Source organism: Mauremys mutica, chromosome 5 (assembly GCF_020497125.1).
Source record: "Mauremys mutica isolate MM-2020 ecotype Southern chromosome 5, ASM2049712v1, whole genome shotgun sequence".
Lineage (NCBI taxonomy): Eukaryota > Metazoa > Chordata > Testudines > Geoemydidae > Mauremys > Mauremys mutica.
The window spans coordinates 22,045,041-22,065,783 of NC_059076.1; the positions used below are offsets into that span (position 1 = coordinate 22,045,041).

A 20,743-nucleotide genomic window follows, 5' to 3' on the forward strand; every position below is an offset into this window, starting at 1 on the left:
TTTTAAAGTTTTGGAGTTGCTTAATGTGCAGAACAGTCCTTTTCATTTCTATACATTACCAGCATAGACCTCTCTACTGAATTATGTTCATATACATCAATTACCTTACTATGATTAGTACTATGACTATTATTCTTTCAAGAAAAGGTATTAAGTTTCCCTTTTGATTGGTAGTTAGAAAGTGATGCTGGCTAAACCCAAATATCCAAACTGTTTTCAGACTCCATTTGTAAAAAATTCAGTGGTTAGCAAATTATTTTTTGATATACTGAGAATAAAGATGAGTGCTAGTAATGAGTGGCGTTTCATATGTAGTTTAATATATCTAGTGGCAAACTTCTGAAATTGCAACTGTAGAAATTACTCACTAATGTAGACTCTAGAATTAATTCCAGACTCGGGGGTTTTTAGACCAGACTGAATTTAGTGGGATAAGTATAGCTGAAATATCATGTTTACCTTAATGTCTTATGGATTCCTCCAAGGAAATGTCATTCTTGAATAGTTATAAGTATTGTTTACAGGTCTAGTTTTGCCACATAACTCATGTTTCCATGGAGAGGCTTGATGATCTTTCTACATTACCTGAAGTTTGTGTCTGCTCCTTTTTTCTTTTTATTTCTTGTTTTAGTTGGTCCACTTCTGCTAGAAGTTTCTCTACTGATCGTTCGCTGCCCTCAACTTTAGAACATATCTTCTGCAAGAGAAGTCAATTCTACTGAACATTCAATTGTAGTCATTAAATCAGTCTTATATTGGATTTATTTATTTAAGTGTTCCAGATAAATTTCAAGGCATCCTTAAAAAAAAAAGTTCACACATTGTACAACGTCTTTTAAAAACAAGGTCCAATATGACTAAACAAAGCATACAAAGCAACATTGAGGGTATAGTGAACAGCAAGATTACTGAATCAGTAGCTAACTGGAAAACATTTAGAAAATCTTCTAATCCATTCTACCTATAATCCCAGAAGGTTTGCTACTGTATATTTTAGCATTTTATGCAGTCTCCTTTTAAACTCAAGAAATGAGACTTTTATATCTTTCCTTGTGGAGGCCAGTTTACATTCTCCCATCAGGATTATTCTAAATTCCATCTGAAATTTCCCATGTTTTCCTTTGTTTAATTTCATGTTACTACTCTTACTGCCACAATTTTTAACAACTGAATTCACTTGGTTTTTAAAAAAATGAACCTAACTGATTTGTGGCACTCCTCAGGCTGACAGATAATTACTCATATCCAAATAACTTTGAATGACTATTTCAAGAAAGTGAGGTACTGTATCATGTGCTTTACTGAAGTCTATACAAGTTACATGAATGGTGTTCTGTCTTTCACTATTTTTCATCTTAATTTAAAAGGACAGCCAAGTTTCTCTCTTATGATTCAGTTTTCTTTTTGTGCTCAGAACCGATCTTCTGGATGCGACCTTAGTAATGGTAAAGTTGTCTTTACTCAGTATTTAAAAGAAAATTCTTCCCCCAGCTCCTTCCATTCTGATGTCTAAAATCATGATACTACTTACAAATTTCCAGCAGCTTAGTAAAATACCTTGTTCCCATCTGACTCTGAATTGCATACTACTTAGCAACTCTGGATTGTTCACATTTAATTTCTACTGTTTTTAAAAACAGTATTTATAATCCTTATTATTTCTAAATAGCCATACTACCTACTTATTATTCTCAAGACGAATTTTCAAAAAGTAATGCAATAGCTCATTAATTTAAAAAAACTGTGATTGCAGGCTCATTACCAGATCAGGAGCCAACTTTCTTTCCTGATGTTTGCAAAAGTCTTATTGGACAAATCCAAGACTTCCATGATTCTGTGTTTGGTATTGCCCAGATGGAAGCTTTCATGTGACTCTTTACTTGATACAAAATTTGACAGTAGTTTCTTGTACCATAATCATATTGAGGAACTCCTCTTAGAAGACTGAACACACTAAGTTTAACTAAAGCTAGTTGTGCTACAAAAAACTTAATTTCTCTAACACAGTAGCCAAAATCCAAGTCTTCCATATGGTCTAGTAGGAGTGACTAATAAAACTGTGTGCAAGGACTAATAGTCTACATTGCAGTCCAGTGATCAGTGTTTGGGAATACACCCTTTTCTTGTGGGGAATGGAAAACTGCTGTGCTTCCTCATGGGACTTCAAAGCACTGTTAAGATATCTCTGGTTTCCCTTAGGACTAAGTGCCTGAAGGATCTTTTTTGAGCAACCAAGATCTATTTTATCCCTGAATTAGGGAAAAGTCTGAAAACCTTGCTGTAAGCTTCCAGTGGACAGTAACATGAAATCATAAGTAGTCTGTCAATCACTCTTTTGCTCATTGGAAAAGATATGAACTGCAGCAAAAACACTACAGCTACCACTCAATAAGTTATCAGTTAACTTTTCAAATATGAACTGGATGTCATCTTCACAATACCAGGGATTAGAAACGTTTTTTTTTAAAAAGAAAGCTATGTTGTACTGAAATTCATAGTTTATGCCCTGCCAGCCAGAAAGTTTCCTACATAGAATATTCAGCATTTAAGAGCAGACCATATGCTAGTTTGTTAACTTTTCAAGGGTGTGTCACCTTCAATCTCACTCCAAGCATTTCATTCATTGCTCAATTTCCTCTGAGATGTTAACATTTATGTAATCTGGCAGATTAATGTTTTCACCCATTTTACTGCTTAATCCAGAATTCCCTTTGGAAAGAAAGGTGTGGAAGGCATAGATATTTATGGAGAGGAGAAACTAAAAGACAAGATTGGGAGTAGAGTAGCGGAGGGCACCCTTCTCATTCCAATCCCTTATAGCAGCCAGTGAACCTCTCCCCCCACAAAAAAGGAGGGTTTTGTAGAAGAGATCTAAATTTCTAGCTGCCTGGGGAGGGAGACCGCTATCCTCAGGCATGACAGACTGATATAGCAGACTCAGGCAGAGCATCCTACTGGGAATAACAGCACCTTGCCTCTTTTCAGCAGATGGAGGGAAGGAATGTGCCTTCTTTGGTACTACCTCGGTATTTAGTGAGTTGTCCCTTCTGCAACAGCTCTTCATCTTTTGTAACAGGTACATTTTTCAAGCCCTGCATTGAGATCCCAGCAAATAACTCAAGTTCATGTTTTGGGTCTTTATTTGTAATCATCCAAGGAGTTAACGGAAATGCTAGATTTGTATGATTTGCTGTCCTGTAACAAGTCTTTCTTCCTCCTCCTTTATATTTGCATATTTCTGCACAAGACACCTTGGATCTAATTCTCATGTTCAGTAATGCCACTTTACATCATGTTGGCAGTACAAAAGGACCTTGAAGTGGGAGCAAACTATATTTACAGTCACTTTAAAGCTTCTTTGTGCTATGTTAGGTTGCCTTCGTGTAAATGAGAGTCAGAACCTACTGTGTGATTATTTGACTTATTTGCAGTGCTACCTTAAACATCTAAGACGGGTCGGCAACCTTTCAGAAGTGGTGTGCCGAGTCTTCATTTATTCACTCTAATGTAAGGTTTCGCGTGCCAGTAATACATTTTTAGAAGGTTTCTGTCTATAAGTCTATAATATATAAATTGAAACTATTGTTATATGTAAAGTAAATAACGTTTTAAAAATGTTTAAGAAGCTTCATTTAAAATTAAATTAAAATGCAGAGCCCCCAGGACCGGTGGCCAGGACCCGGGAGTGTGAGTGCCACTGAAAATCAGCTCGAGTGCCGCCTTCGGCACACGTGCCATGGATTGCCTACCCCTGATCTAAGATTTAAACAACATGTACGTTTCTGAAAGTTAATGACCTACCTTCAATTCCTCCTGCAAGGTGGCATACATTTCATTAATCTTATGAACCTCTTTTAGTGATCCATCTTCATAAAAAAATTCTGACCTTTAGACACAAAAAGAAGCCCAATGTAGAATTAAACTTAGCTATGCATGTGTACTGAGTGATGCTTTTGTTCACTGAAGTCTAACTTGCATGTCTACCTCAACAGTAATTCCCTAAGCATAACAGGTTTTCAAAGAGGAGCAATAGTGGACTTTTGACTTTTACTTTTGTGTTAGAATATAAACTGTAGGTCTCTGGACTCCAAGACTAAAATGGTTACCAGACAGCAAAAATATCAGCAGGGGTTGGGTGAAAAATAAGCAGGATAATGCAGTTGTTCAGCCTGCAAAGGGAGATAATAATTAGTCTTCACTCCCGTTTAAAAACCCCTCCTAGTGTTTTAGTCTAGTCTTATACTGTAAGCACTTTAGGCAAAGGTTCTATCTAAAGTCCCATGTAAATATACAATGAGGGAGGAGGGTGAGAGGGAGGTTGCATACTTTACAGATATACAAGTGTATGTTTTTACTTAGTATGTACCACGCCAGTATTAACTGCTGATTAACAGTACACCTTTCACTGTGGGATACTTGTTTCTTAAAACTTTTATTAAATAAGATGTTTTGTGATTTTATCCTCTCCTCAGATCCAGAATCTGTGGTAAAGGGGTTAGATAACACATATACAAGTCAATAACCTAAATACATCTCTGTACAGTGGGCTATAGCAGAGGATTAAGGGAAACACGGGCATGTAGCAGGGAACATACTAGTGGTTCTACACATTTTTTTCCTGGTAGCGCAGGGCTTCTAGCTGAGCTATAGCTGCTGCTGCCACTGATGGTAGCCTTAGCTGTTAGGATTGCACTGCCGTTCTGGGTGTCCACAACAGAAGCAGCTGCAGGGCCTACTGACTCCTGCAGAGAGGCTGCTCCCTTCATAGGCCGAGCAGGAATGCTGCACTCTATGTGGGCAGGTGTAGCATAGGACTGGACTGGACTGGAGGCAGCTTGGTAGCAACAGGGATCTGTTCCTTTCATTCTCACGCAGTAGCGAGCTACGTGTAGGGGCAAGAGGCTGCAAGCCAGGAGAATGTGTGCCCCTCTTCTCCAGCCAACTGCATTGCTTATGTAGGGTCAGGGCCTCAGGCAGCCAGACAAAAACAGTCTTCTGGAGAGGGAGCTAGGAGAAGTCAGGGACAGCATCCTGGGGAAGGAGAGAGCAGTGCAGAATTGAACCTATTGGAAGAATAGGCCAAGCAGGTATCAAAGCCCACAGGAAGGAGCTGGGCAGAGTGGCAGATGTGAGGATAGAGCAGGACAGGGGGCAGTGCCCAGAGGAAAGCTGCTGAGAGTCCCTTGTATAGGGGCATGGTAATATGGCCATTTTTATGTTCTGGGTCAAACCAAAGGTCCATCTAGCTCAGAATCCTGTCTCCCGACAGTGGCCAATGCCAAGTGCCCCAGAGGGAATGAACATAACCGGTAATCACCAAGTGATCCATCCCATGTCGCCCATTCCCAGCTTCTGGCAAATGGAGCCTAAGGACACCATCCCTGTCCATCCTGGCTAACTGCCATTGATGGACCTATTAGGGTGTACAGGAGAACAATGCCAAGTTGTATGAAACATCTCACCAGCCAGTTGCAGACTCAAACATTAGAGAGAAAGATTTGAGAGTGTCTCTCTAAGTGCAGGATGTAGTCTCCATATTACAGGCTCATGACATATGGGTTGTATTCCCAGCTCTTCTACAGACTCTTGAGTGACTTTGGGCAACTCATTTAACTTCTGTGTCTTTGTTTTCCCAACTGTGATATGGGGATAGTCTCTAGCTATCTTTCCAGAGGTGTCAAGATGCTTAATTTGTTAGTAAATATAATCATTGTCAGATCCTCAGAAGGTGAGAGAGGGCAAAGTAATATTATAGTTAAGGAAAAACTCTTATCTGGCCCCACATTTAGATTTTGTAAAAGCAAGATGTTACAAACCTAACAGAATTATTTCCATGGACTTTTAAAAATTCCATTAGAAATGTTTCAATTCATTGCTTATAGATTTATTTTTAAATAAACTGTTCTTGAAACAAAAATCCAGCAGCACCAAGAATATGAAAAATCAACTAAACAAAAATGACCTCAACTTCATTGACTAATCTATAGAAATGCAAAGAACAAAAAGAGCATTACAGAAAAGTAAATTGGATTTAATTTAAATAATTCAAGGTATTAATAATAATGTAGGTAAAGACATTTTGTATACAACATTATTTTGAAGCTGACAGTGTTAATTCAATTTGATATGACAACGAGCTTGGCCAAACGCTAGCGAAAAGCAATGAATTACAAAACAAAAGTTGAGGTGATTGTTATACCTGACTAGCAAATTAGGGTTGCATCACTTGCTGAAGAGGTTTAATGGGTTAGAATTTTACCTATGAAGCATTCTATATCTGGATACAAAGAAGCACAGACCCAAAATTGTGAACTGGTCATTGATTTGCATTTAGAGAAAAAGAGTTCAATTACCCTACAAATCTTCTTTGGCACATATTATTTAATACAAAACCTTTCAGTTATGAAGGTTACCTGTGGGGTGTATCTGATCAGACACTGTAGGTAAAATTTAATACAAATATTTTTTCCCACTCTTTATGGTTCGGAAAGTGTCAAACTGCTGGTTCCTTCCCAGTATGTCAGTTTTTGAAATCTACAAAATATCATTAGAAGAAACAAGCTGAATATGAAAAAAAAAAATGCATCATTCCTACCTGTGTTTTATTACTGCTCTGCTAAAGCCATCAGAAATACAGGAGCCAGACACAGTTCTGTAACCTTGCTGTTCTGCCATACCCAAGTTGGCAACTACCAGAGGAACTTTCTGGAAAAGACTTTTTTAAAAAAAAAGCAAGAACATAAAAATGGATCATTGTAAGTTTTAAATGTAGTGGTGTCTCTGTGAAAGATATTCTTTATCATAAAAATGTATGATACAGAATTCCATTTTATTAATTCTCACAGAGGAATAAACTTCAGTAGGAGATGAATTGGTTGAAACTATAGTAAAGAACAAAATTATCAGACACAGAGATGAACACAATATGTTGGGGAAGAGTCAACATCACTCTTGTAAAGGGAAATCATGCCTCACCCATATATTAGAATTCTTTGAGATGGTCAACAAACATGGACAAGGGTGATCCAGTGGATATAGTGTACTTAGACTTTCAGAAAGCTTTTGACAAGATCCCTCATCAAAGGCTCTTAAGCAAAATACGCAGTCATGGGATAAGAGGGATGGTCCTCTCATGGATCAGTAACTGGTTTTAAGAGGAAACAAAGGGTGGGAATAAATGGTCAGTTTCACAGGGTACATAAATAGTAGGGTCTCCCAAGGATTTGTATAGGGACTAGCTCTGTTCAGCACATTCATAAGTGATCTGGAAAAAAAGATAAACAGTGAGGTGGCAAAGTTTACAGACAGAAAATTACTCAGGATAGTTAAGTCCCAGACTGCGAAGAACTACAAAAGGATCTCACAAAACTGTATGACTGGTCAACAACATGGCAGACCAAATTCAAATGTAGATAAATGCAAAGTAACGCACTTTGGAAAATATAACCCCAACGATATATACAAAATGCTAGGGTCTAAATTAGCTGTTGTCACTCAAGAAATCACTTGAAATCACTGTGGGTAGTTCTCTGAAAACATCTGCTGAATGTGCAGTGGGAGTCAAAAAAGCAAACAATGTTAGGAACCACTAGGACAGGGTTAAATAAGAAGACAGAAAATATGTCACGCACAAATCCATGGTATGCCTACACTTTGAATACTGCATGCAGTTCTGGTCCCCCCATCTCAAAAATGATATTTAAAAAAGTACAGAGAAGGGTAGCAAAAATGATTAGGGATATGGAACAGTTTCCATATGAGGAGAAATTAAAAAGACCGAGTCTGTTCAGTTTAGAAAAGAAATGACAGAGGCAATATGATAGAAGCCTAGAAAATCACAAATTGTATGGAGAAAGTGAATAATGAAGTTATTTACTCCTTCACATAACATGTGAACCAGAGGTCACCCAATGAAATAATAGGTTTAGAACTAACATAAGGAAGTACTTCTTCACACAAAACACAGTCAATGTGTGGAACTTGTTGCCAGTGGATGCTGTACAGGCCAAACGTATAACTGGGTTAAAAAAATAATTAGATAAAGTTTATGGAGGTCAGGTCCATCAATGGCTATTAGCCAAGATGTTCAGGGTCACAAAGTCCATGCTCTGGGTACCCCTAAAGCTCTGACTAGTAGAAGCTGGGACTGGACAACAGCTCAGTAAATTGCCCTGTTCTGTTCATTCCTTCTGAAGCATCTGGCACCAGCCAGTGCTGGAAGACAGGATACTGGGTTAGATGGACCATTGGTCTGACCCACTATGGCCATTCTTATGGAACTCAGTATATCATATAGCGAACCTAGCTTTGTTCAGCCATAAATGAAGCAAGCCCATAAGATCTGAGACTCTCATATAGATTTTTTTCCCCCCTTGGGGGAGACAACAGCAGCTACAAGTAAAAAGTCTGCTTCATGAAGGTGTTCACTTTCAGCCTTCTCTAAAGCTCACTGAAGTCAATGAAAAGACTGTACCCTATAACTGGTGAGCACGGCCCTATCCACATCACAGTAAGTTTATTATGAACTATTACTCAATATCTGAAATGCTGGAAATGACATTGGTTTCTGTATTTTGGCTCTGATCCTGAAGTTGTTCTGCAAAGGGAAACTCTGCGTAAAGCCCTACTGAAGTTGAGCTTTACATGGTTGACGGCATACATAGCTTACAGGATCAGGGTCTTTGTCATTACATCTGAAATTTAACACATGGGTCAAAAGTCCAGTTAAGGTCACATTTTCTCAAGTTTTCCCATGTTTAAGTTCACGTTACTATTTTAAAATGTTTTTGAATATGTAAAATACCAAAAGGAGAATTCATGTTTCCTTCGCTAAATTACTATTTTCTTTTTGAATCTAGTTATTGAAAAAGGTATTTTTAAAGATTAGTTTACTTATTTGTACTATTTAAGGTTACACTTATTTTTTTGACAATGAATCAAAACATTTCAGTTAGTTCTGAGGCAGTTTTACTTTTAGGTTCTGATTTGTTAACACTGTAGTGTTTGTTTACATCTAAACATTCCCTTTCATTATATAAAAGCCACACTGTATTCAACTGAAATGTTAAAGCCATGAAGACATTTGTATTAGAGATATAGTGTAGGATTAGATTTGGTTCAAAAGCTAGGTTGTGTAAAACCAGGCTTCCACATTTAGTCTCAGGCAGGAACACAGACAAAATCTAGGTAATTGGAAGGCTGATGTTTTTATTTAATTTATTTACATGGAGACACTGTTTTTAAACACATGACCATTCCCCTACAACATTTGCAATTCAAACTTGATACTGTACCTTGCAAGTAAAACAGACTAGAAACTGATTAATATACTTTCATTGTCCAAGCTGAAATGTAAACTCATACTACATAAACAGCAAAAATCAAAATATTTGTTTCTTTCAGGTATAATATTTTAAGGTGTCATTTGCAATACAAGTAAAAAAAAGCTGTCATTCTGAACTGAGGCGCTCCCTTTAATTTTAGGTTTTGTAAAACTTAAGTTTCAGGACAAAGCTCCCTGGCAGTGTGTCTTTTTGGTTAGAACTGCATGCCATCAATTGGTTTGCAAAGTAATCAAGGGAACTCTTTAAACACAAGCAAGAGAGTCTTAAACACTGAATGATGATTGGTTATGACAATCTGTTTCTAAGCTCTAGCAGAGAAAGGATGCAAAGGAATCAAATGTAAACGGTTTTCAGTGTGAGCATGGTTTATTTCTTGTTTATTCTGGGATAAGCAACTTCCATTCTCCTTAGGATCTATATACTTCATTAGTGATGTTCAAATGGTTGATCTACTGTCAACTGGCTGGCTCATATTCCTTTTACCTTAACCTCTAACATCATCCTCTTATTGCAATGAAGGTTTGGTCAACACAATTGACAGTAGCAAAGCGTTGTCCGTTAAAGATTGCCCATAAAAGTGGAAAAAATTGCATCCTCCTCTTTTCTCTTCTTATCATGCAGAAAGGTGATCTGAAAGTTTTTTGTTATTTTTAATAATTTTTACTCTGCTTTTTCCTGAAAGGCCATGAGTAGGATTCTGACATCACAGGTATCAAGAAAGGAAACCTGATTGAAAGGGGAAGTGATTCTTCTTTAATTCAGTTTTAAGCATTCTGAATTTGTGTTTTAAAACAAATTCCAAAATTAATATTTGGAAAAAGATTTTTATCAAAGACTGAACATCCATCCTCTTAATTAATGACCAAGAAGTCTCCAAATTCATTCCTCGAGGGCCTCCAATGAAATCTCAAAATATGGAAGACAAGACCTGATGTTCCTGATATTTTTAAAGATAAAAAAGAAAAATCAGCCTCTTTATAGATTATAAAACATCAAAAAAGTCCCAAAAGAATTTCTGCCCTGTGCAAATTACCTTTAAAAAGGGGAGACAGGCCAATTTGTAATTCAAATAGATAAACAAAACCAACAAAAACTTTCTTGAAAAAATTGAGTTAATTTACTAATGAAATAGTTTTGTGAACTACTGTATTAAGCCAGATTTCTGAATTTACTTAAACTGCGGTTTATGTTGTTGATGAATGAAGCCATAAGACCAATTTAGAGAGATTGTTGTATTGCTGTTGTATCAAATTGCAACATTTATAAAAAGTGCCAAGAAGTAAGATGTCAAAATGTAATGAAAGATAACAGGAAAATTCAACATAATATGTACTAGGAAAAATTTGGTAGGCATTGACATAATAGATTGAACAAGCTAGATACAAAACAGCCAGATTAGAGCTGGGTGGAAAACAGAGTATCCGTCTGGCAGGAAACCAAGTTTGAGATTTTGGTCTGAATCAGAATAAAATGTTGGAAGGGAATATCCCAATATGGGAACATACCAGTGCCACTGCTGCCTGTCTTTCCTGTCCACCAGCCTTGCTGCTGGTGGGAGGAAAACCCCCAGGCTGATGACAGGAAGGCACCCCAAGGATCCAGGCAGCCTGGTCTGGGGTTCCTGGCTGTCAAGTTCTCCTCCAGGTGAGGCAGCTACCTGGAGAGTTGATGTGAAGCAGGGGAACCCTGGGAGCCTGGAAACTAGGGATGCAGATGAGCTTGGGAACCAGGGCTCCCAGGCAAGCTGCAAAGGAGATGATGCTTCTGAGGAGCCAGGAGCCTGAGAACCGGGGCTGCCAAGGAGTCAGGCGGACAAAATGGCAGGAAACCAGGCAGGGTTCTGTCCCATCGGAACCCTGCCTGGTTTCCATCAGAATTTTCTCAAAATATACATATTCCCACAGAACAACTAATTGGCATTTTCCAATGGAAAAATGTTCTGTCAGAAAACTTATGACCCACTCTAACGTAGATGGTTCACTGCTGGCAAGGACTTGAGTTCCCAGATTGTCTAAAAAGAATTGCCAATAATTTAAATAGCTTGGTGGTTAATTTGATACAAATCAAGAGTGATGAAATCAATGCAGGAACTGGTATATATTGTTCTTTGCCTATGCCAGGGGAACTTTGTCAGAGACTAAGAACAGTCATTGCTAAAGATTTCTCTACATCTGCTATAAGGTTCCTCAAAAAAACAAACAAAAAAAACCCACATGATGACAGAACATAAAGACTTGCAAGATCACTTAATTATATCTTGGGCTGCAAATACTGCTTGGAAAACTTGGAGCTGAGAAAACAAAGGGTTGAGGGCAGAGTGTTTAAATGAAATAAATGAGAGAAAAATGTACAGAAAGATGTCCATCCAAATTACAAAGGACAGGGGAGGATCTACCAGTATAAAGAATCATTTCTACATCTGTTTTGCTAACTTTGTCTAGTTTACTTGAAGATAGTTTTCATGAAGAAAATCAACAGGTTTCCTAAGTGAATCAGTCAAGTAATTTTGGTCAGAAGTACTAGAAAAATGAACAACATATCATATCACAGCATATCATACATTCCCGTGTCCTACTAGAATTAGAGAGAACAACAACTGAGAGGTACTTACCCCTCTTGTGGTCTATGCAAAGCATGTTCCAATCTGTAAGTGGAACAGCTTTCTGTAGTTACACTGGAAGTTAGTAACAGAAAGACAAGACCCTGGTTTGATAAGTATGACTGTAAGTTCCTGTGAAGAAGTCTTTCTCGGAATGTCATTGTCTGGTCTGTATTACGTCTGAATTTGTACCAGCCTATCACATTCTGGGTAGGAAAAAAAAGATTTATCTAATCAGTGTTACCATTCCCTAGCATTACACAACCACATAACAAAACACACATATGAAAAAGTCAGAAGAGAAGTCAGCCCTGAACTGAACTGGAATTGGTTAAGATCGTAGACCCTGATTCAGCAAACATAAAAGTATAGGCTTGACTTTAAACACACAAGTAGTACCATCCCTATTCAGCAAATCACTTAAACATAAGTAGTTTCATTAGAACTACCCCTGCTTATACGTTCTACTGAATTGAGGCCTGACTGAAAACATTTCATACCCCTCACATGCTGAGAATATAAATCTATCAAAACTGGTTCGCTTTCAAAGCTTATGCCAAAACCATTAAGCTTGCTCCAAACTTGGCCATGTACCAGTACACCTCCTCCTCAGACTGCAGTGTTATCCCATTTAAATATTCTGTTCTGAAGCAAGGGTGTTTGATGAAAAATAAACTGCCGTATATACTCGATCATAAGCCAGTTCGTTTATCATAAGCTGACCCTATAATTCAGTGGTCGGCAAACTTTGGCTCCCAAGCCATCAGGATAAGCTGCTGGCGGGCTGAGACGGTTTGTTTACCTGAGTGTCCGCAGGCACGGAGGTAAACCTAGGTAAACAAAGTGTCCCAACGCGCCAGCTGCTTACCCTGATGGGCCACGACAGCAACTGGTGGGGAAATGGAGGGCGGGGGGGGGCGGAAGAGAGAAGCTGGGGGTCAGGGGAGTAACCCCTGTGACCATCCCCCACATGACCCCACCCCTAGCCCGGGACCCCCACACTTTCCACATCCCATCCCTTCCCACCTTAGCTTGGGCGGGCCGGGGGAGGATGTCTCTGGTCTGGCCGGAGCTGCTCCAGCAGGGTGGGCAGCGCGGCCGCAGGGTGCTCCGGAGGACATGGCCAGGCAGCGCGGCGGCAGCCTGCCAGCCCCGGAGCTGTAGCTGCTTCGGACCTGGGGGGAGAGCAGCGTGGCCAGAAGTGGCTCTGCTGCCTCACCTTGCCCACCTCTCCCTCTCTGTACCCATTCATAAGCCGACCCCCTTCTCTGATGCTTCCCTTTTTTACTAAAAAAATGTGGCTTATGAACGAGTATATAGTATTTGTATTTTAAGTCAGACAAGAGGATGCCAATCTGATTCAGTAAATGAAAGGGCAAACTCTCTTCCAATGCATATACTAAAATTCCAATAAACTGAAATCCAACTATATGTGTTTCGAGTGAACTGTTGGAAATGAAAAACATTTCTCTGATCCAAATCCAGAAGAGGCCATATGATCTCACTACAATGTTTAAATGGTTCACTTGGGAGATGAGGAAAAAAATCCAACAGCAGCACAGAAGAGGGAATAAGTATTCCCCAACCCTAAATTAAAAAAAAAAAAAAAAAAGGATTGCTTTGTAAGGACCAAATTTCAGTACAGTTTGGACTTCTGTCACAGGCTGAAAAGGCAACAAAAGGGAATAAACACCTAAAGTGAGATTATGGAATGAAACAGATAACTAAACTGTGAATCAACATAGCAATTACAGAGAGTCAGCACAATGCCCTGCATAAAACCCCAGCGTATGGATTATTTTTAAAAATAAAATACCTTTTTGCAACCTGATAATATTTTCTTCAGTTCAGGTTCATTCAGTTCACCCGCAGAGTTATAAAAGCTAAAAGAGATCATTAGAAGGATCAGAGAATAAAAGGTTACAGTTCCAAAGTAAATACTTCTTAAAATAATCTAGCAGCCACCTCATTTAAATCTGATCAAATGTTATTAAAACAAAGTCCTGTGGGAAACACCTTCCCAGTACATCCTGATTTTCTTGTTTACACTTAACAATAATCCAAAAAATTAGGCCTCTCTTAAAGTGATATTGAAATAATGGGATCTGTTATTCAGATTCCAATACAGATACAGGCCCCAATTTAGCAAAGCATTTAAGAACAGTGTGACCAAAAGCACCCCATATTCACCCCCCACACCAGTGTAATAATTTTTGTGCAAAAATATGCCTTACTGAGCTATTATTTAAAAATGAACACCACACTGATAATCAATATTCTTGTGTAATGTTTATATGAAATGTGTATTAACAATTATGAACATAAGCTGAAATTATGACTATAATGTGTTTACCAGACAAATCTAGGAATTGGGTAAACTAGTTTCTCAAAGACAAAGGACAAGCTGATGCCTCTAGCCAGGTGTCATCAAAGTTGATTGGCAATCACCTGTCAAGTGGCAAAGAATGGAGGCAGGAACAGATGGATCTGCATGTTAGCAAACAGCAGCATGGAATCTCTTTCACAATGAGACCCCATAGCTCCATCCTTACAGCTGGAATTAACTTTATCTAGGGGTAACCCTCAGGGAAATGCATTTCAAAGGGTGAGTGGACTATAAAAGTGAGAGGCAAAAACACAGCAAGGGTTCTCTCCCTTTCCCTCTTTCACCTAAGAAGACAAAGGAACCAGTCCTTTGACTCTGGGGGAGTTCCTGACCTGAGAATTTGGTCAGCAATGTTGCTGGGAACACATGGTGAGGATTTTACCTTGAACCAAGGCTAGCTGGTTAAGTTTTAGCTACTATAAAGTGTTTTATCTTTATTTCTCTTGTGACCATTTCTGACTTTACTTATAATTGTACTCACTTAAAATCTCTCTCTTAGTAGTTAAATAAACTTGTTTTATTTTTTAATCAATACTAACCCAGTGTTGTGTTTAAACTGAACTGTTCTGGTAACTCCAGTTAAAATAAAACTGTTGCATATTGACTCCTTGCAGTGGCAATGGACCTCTAATATCTTAACTGCCCAGGAGAGGGCTGGATAGTGCAGAACACATGTTTTGGGGGAAATTTGGGACTGGGAGTGTGTTGAGGTCACAGGTCACCATAAAAGTAGTAAGCACAGTTGGTGGAAGCCAGAGTGTGACTTGAGTGTTGCTGGCAGGCTGCTGGGGTCAGAGCTATAGCTATACACAGACACTCAGGGTGTGACCTGCATGCCATTAGGCTGTTTGTAAGCATCCCAGGTTGGGAGCTACAACAGCAAAGCATTGTGAGGCACCCAGGATTACAGGGTAGGTGGTGACACAACCTCTCACTGGTCTGGACTGCACCTGGAATGTGACACACAGGTTTAAATATTTTAATGGAATAAGGATGGATTTATTATATGCTTAAGGGCTTTCCTGAACCAGGGCCACATAAAGTCGGTAATGGTGTGGTGTGGCATGGCTTGAAGGTTTTAGCAACATGAGTTTGGACCGGCTGTATTGAGTGATGTGGGCTCGTCTACATTTTTCTACAGCATCCATCGTGGTATACGAATCCCAAATGAATGCCAATAAAACCTTTATACTACATTGCAATGTATTCTGTATTGGCCACATCATTTTTATTATAAAAATTTTTAAGGTTTTGAGAGTTATAAAAATTATTTATTGGGACTATTTTTCATATCCCTTTGCCAGTGAACCTTGCTACTGCAAGTTCAACTGTACATGCCGTGGAGAAACAAGAAAAATGACTATTTTTAAAACCTCTAAAAATGACCTAAAATAGATTTTTATATACATCACATTTAATGCCAGTTATCTAAGAATCTTCTACAACTAGAAGCAAGTGAAGTGTAGCTCATTGAAAAGTTGACATTTTCCCCTTTCCTATGGTATAAAGCTTTAATGCTTTCACTTCTATCCCTGATGCGTCATAAGATATCCAACCTTAAAACTGTTACTACCTCGAGCCAGTGTAATTCTGGGGGGAAATTCTACACCTATGGGAAGAAGTTTGTTTGTTTTTTAAATGAAGCTATTTTTAATGTTAGAATGAGTCTCAGGAAGATTACGAAGTGCACACAGTGCAGACCATGGTTCTACAGTTCATAACATGGGTGGTATACAGTATATGTATTTATACATGCACACAGTATACAGCTAATAAAAAGTACTTAAAACTAATACAATATTGTATCAAATGAATACATATGGATTTCATATCTGTGTCGTTCGGAGAAGCTGATATGTCATTCACCACTAGCTACGTTATTTCTTCACCCATAGGACGTGAGTTTAACTGATGTAGAAACCAGTCATTTAATTTTGTACATGTTTAGTTAATGATACTAACCTGAAAAGTTGATAGCATGGAATATGTTTTTGTATATCTGAAAGAAAAACAACATATTACTCTGGCTCCACGTACTCAGCACTCTCATTCTTCTGCCGACTATATTCATAGCCATACCCGCCTGAGAAGTACAAATTTTATCAAGGGACCTTTAAAACTCAAAACAAACACTGAACTCTAATATCTACTGACACTGGGTCAGGAAATAAAATAATACGTCTTTTAAAAAATAATCCTATGGTTTTTCAAGACTAAAGGGAAACCATCTACATGTTTAGGTGTGTTTTTCAATAAATTTTTTTTTTTCCCCTCGTGCTTTGCCAAGCAAGAATCGTGGCCATTTTTTCCCACCTTGTTCTCTTCATTTTTTGAGAACAAGAGTAAAGATAAAAAATACACTTAATCAAACTGCCTTGTATTTTTCAGTTAAGGCCCAGATACATCAGGGCATAAGAATATGTACCGAATACCAATTAATTGTAATGGTCTTTTTCGTTTTGCATTCAGCATCAGAATTATTCTTACAGTTAAACTTTTATGCAATAATATAGTTGTTTCATAAATGAAAAGTTATTGTTTGTATTACTGTAGTGCTAACAATAATCTAGATGTTTTCCAAATATATAATTCAATACAGTGTCTCTCCTGATTTTCAACATCCTGCATGGAATTGATCCTGGTTATGTAAGAGAGAGTCTCTCTCTGACTACAACCTCACACAAGAGCTGTGTTCCAGTGAAGCACTAGAGCTGTTGGCCACTGGGGTAGGTTCATTACTATAGGATGCAGAACTTTGCACAGGAGCTGGCTCAAGAATACGGAACTCACTACTAGAAGAAATAAGGACAACTAACCTCTTAACATTCAGAGCTAAATGCAAAACCCTCTTCTTTGCCCAAATTCTCCCACAGTAATACTCATTGCAGAGGGGAGTATTAAGTCTTACAATAGCACTCACTTTTATAACATTATGTTCAAGTGATGTTTTTCACAGTGTCAGCTTCTATTATGTTCATTTTTTCTTCTCAAAGATTCATATAAAATATAAGACTTCCCAGCACGTAATACCTCTACAGAAATTTGTTTTTAAATAAACTTCAAGTTGGAAATATCTGAAAGCCCGCTTGGTAATAAAACCTGAAGAAGAGCTCTGTGTAAGCTCGAAAGCTTGTCTCTCTCACCAAAAGAAGTTGCTCCAATAAAAGATATTACCTCACCCACCTGGTCTCTCTGATAATAAAACAGTCTTTGACACATAAGCACTTTTCATCTTCAAGGCACTTAAATATTAATGAATTAATCCTCATAGCACCTTCTGAGAAAAGCAAATAGCATGCCTATTACAGATTGGAAAAAAGGACCTAAAGTCAACCTGATCTAAATGAGCTGAACTTCACAGAATTCAAAGTCATGCTAGATTTCACCAGGACTGAATTTGGTCCAAAAGAGGTTAGGTGACTTACTCAAGGCAACAGAAGGAGTCAGAGGCAGAATCTGTTTTTAACGTGACTTCTTGGGATAGAAGATATATTCAAGAAAATATAAACTCATACTTTTGTTTCCATATATCTATAACCATTAGATAAAATATTTTGTTACATTAATATTTTTGTCAAAATTTCAAAAAGTTAAAAAAGATGAAATATGAAAGATTATCTTACAAAATGATAAATACCACATTTAAATACAGCATTGTGACAAGATTCAGTGGTCTTTGTTGCCAGTCTGGGGCTCAGATTCAGTAAGGTACTTAAGCATATGCACTGTCCCAATGATATCAAGCATAGACTCACCGATTGTATAAACAACTTCAACATCATCCATCTGAGAGTCAGTAATGCTGTTCTTGGCTTCACCTTTCACTTCTCCAAGGAGGAAGCCTTCCTTTGTAGGGGGAGCAAACAGAGGAAAAACATATTAGAAATAATTACAGCTCTTGATTAATTGCAGTTAACAAACATAATTAACTAAAAAAAATTCATCACGATTAAAAAAATTAATAGCGATTAATCGCAGTTTAATTGCACTGTTAAACAACAGAATACCAATTGAAATTTATTAAATATTTTGGATGTTTTTCTACATGTTCATATATATTGTATTCTGTGCTGTAATTGAAATCAGTGTATATTATTTTTATTACAAATATTTGCACTGTAAAAATGATAAACAAAAGAAATAGTATTTTTCAATTCACCTCATACAAGTACTGTAGTGCAATTTCTTTGTCGTGAAAGTGCAACTTACAAATGTAGATTTTTTTTGTTACATAACTGCACTCAAAAACAAAACAATGTAAAACTTCAGAGCCTATAAGTCCACTCAGTCCTACTTCTTGTTCAGCCAATTGCTAAGACAAACAAGTTTGTTTACATTTACAGGAGATAATGCTGCCCTCTTCTTATTTACACTGTCACCAGAAAGCGAGAACAGGAATTTGCATGGCACTTTTGTAGCTGGCATTGTAAGGTATTTACATTTAATTTAATTAAATTTGTGACTGAACTCCTTGGGGGAGAATTGTACGTCCCCTGCTCTGTTTTACCCACATTCTGTCATCTATTTCATGTTATAGCAGTCTTGGATAATGACCCAGCACACGTTGTACATTTTAAGAACACTTTCACTGCAGATTCACAAAACGCAAAGAAGGTACCAATGTGAGATTTCTAAAGATAGCCACAGCACTGGATCCAAGGTTTAAGAATCTGAAGTGCCTTCCAAAATCTGAGAGGGATGAGGTGAGGAACATGCTTTCAGAAGTCTTAAAAGAGCAACACTCTGCTGCGGAAACTACAGAACCCAAACCACCAAAAAAGAAAATCAACCTTCTCCTGGTGGCATCTGACTCAGATAATGAAAATGAACTTGTATCGGTCCACATTGCTGTGGATTGTTAATGAGCAGAACCCGTCATCAGCATGGACACATGTCCTCTGGAATGGTGTTTGAAGCATTAAGGGACATATGAATCTTTAGCACATCTGGCACGTAAATATCTTGCGACATCTGCTACAACAGTGCCATGAGGACGCCTTTTCTCACTTACAGGTAACACTGTAAACAAGAAGTGGGCAGCATTATCTTCCTTTTTAAATAGCTGGAATGGGATGTGGACTTAGTTTTAAAGACCACCCGTCAGACTTGGACCTAAACGTTTGGCCAGCTCTTAACTATTCCATAACATACTATGCAGAGTAGAAAATGCTACTTTTACACCACACAACACAGTGTAGCTGAGCTACAGTTCTGAAAGACAAACTTCCTGACATTAGTGTACTTAAATTCTAAACACTAATGTTGCAATAAAGGAGGTTTTAATACAAAAGATTCTTTCTAAAAAAAAGTTAAAAACTAGATCAAACGTATATTGCCAAGATAAAAGGGTATGTGGATCTTGATATCTATGACTCTAGTTTAAAATGTAGTGAAAATCATAAACTGCATCAGGTCTGTAAGCAATTTTCCAGTAGCTATAACTTCATTTCCAAACTAATGCCCTGATCTGAAACTAGATCTGCATGGCCAAATCCTTGCATTTGAGCAGAGCCCCACTGAGATCAACGGAGCTCCATATGGGGAGAAGGGTCTGCCAGCATGAAGGAGCTTGCAGGATCAAGGACCAAACTTTTTGTTAAACAAGGCAAAATACACTTATCTTCACTTAGGACCAAGATAATCCAAACTCTGATATTTAAAAAAAAAATCAAGTTTATCCAAACACTAAAATAAGAGCCCAGAAAATTTCTTACGACCTGGGCAGAAAAGCATTTAGTCATTTCCCCCAGAAATAAAATACATTTCAGCACAAATGTGTATGTTTTCGGGGGAAATGTTGCACTTCTGGAAATAACTTAAACTCTGATCCTGCAATCACATCCATGTACTTAGATCGTCAGCCTTCTGCATGGGCACAAGAGTCTTGCCTATACTGATCAATTTACAGGATGGGAGCCTACCTCTCTTTTATCATTATAACCACATCACTGCTACTACTACCTACGTAAGCAGGGGCTGCTTTCAAATTGTGGTGACATCTGAAGTGAGGGAGATTTTAAAAAAAGAGGGATGTTGTAAATAGCTCATTGAAACACGGGGAGCAAAACCCTTCCCCTTCACAAAGCGAAGTGATTTACTGTATTTTAAACTGTGCCTTGAAATCAATCCCCCAAGGATTTCTGCCCCCCTCGCACCCCCCTGCCCCTGGAGGGCCAGCAGGGGGAGGCAGTAGGTCTGGACACACTTTACACACGGTTATTTACGTGCATAGGGAGGGGGCTGGGGCTGTGAAACTAGCCAGCAAGAGAGGGGCTGGAGTAAGCCAGGGAGCATGTAGTGAAAGTGAAACCAGGGGAAGTCACTGACACCCAGCGGCGGCTCCCCGCCCAGGGGAAACTCGGGGGCAGCGTGGGGTGTGTGTGTGAAAACCCGCTTCTTAATCTCAAACAATCT

At 38.3% G+C, this 20,743-nt stretch overlaps 1 protein-coding gene across 4 annotated transcripts in view; it reads right to left on the reverse strand.

Moving 5' to 3' along the window:
• ABRAXAS1 (abraxas 1, BRCA1 A complex subunit) overlaps positions 1-20,743 on the reverse strand; it is a 28,866-nt gene that overhangs the window by 2,122 nt on the left and 6,001 nt on the right. For 3 of the 4 annotated variants that reach the window (XM_045017348.1, XM_045017350.1, XM_045017347.1), the window contains exons 2-8: positions 18,085-18,175; positions 16,292-16,328; positions 13,760-13,826; positions 11,956-12,149; positions 6,596-6,715; positions 3,802-3,886; positions 586-697 (exon numbers count right to left, since the gene is read on the reverse strand). In XM_045017348.1, coding sequence (XP_044873283.1) covers positions 586-697; positions 3,802-3,886; positions 6,596-6,715; positions 11,956-12,149; positions 13,760-13,826; positions 16,292-16,328; positions 18,085-18,115 — 646 coding nt within the window. In that variant the 5' untranslated portion in view covers positions 18,116-18,175. The remainder of the gene's footprint in view (positions 1-585; positions 698-3,801; positions 3,887-6,595; positions 6,716-11,955; positions 12,150-13,759; positions 13,827-16,291; positions 16,329-18,084; positions 18,176-20,743) is intronic. The other variant, XM_045017351.1, reaches the window with a different exon arrangement.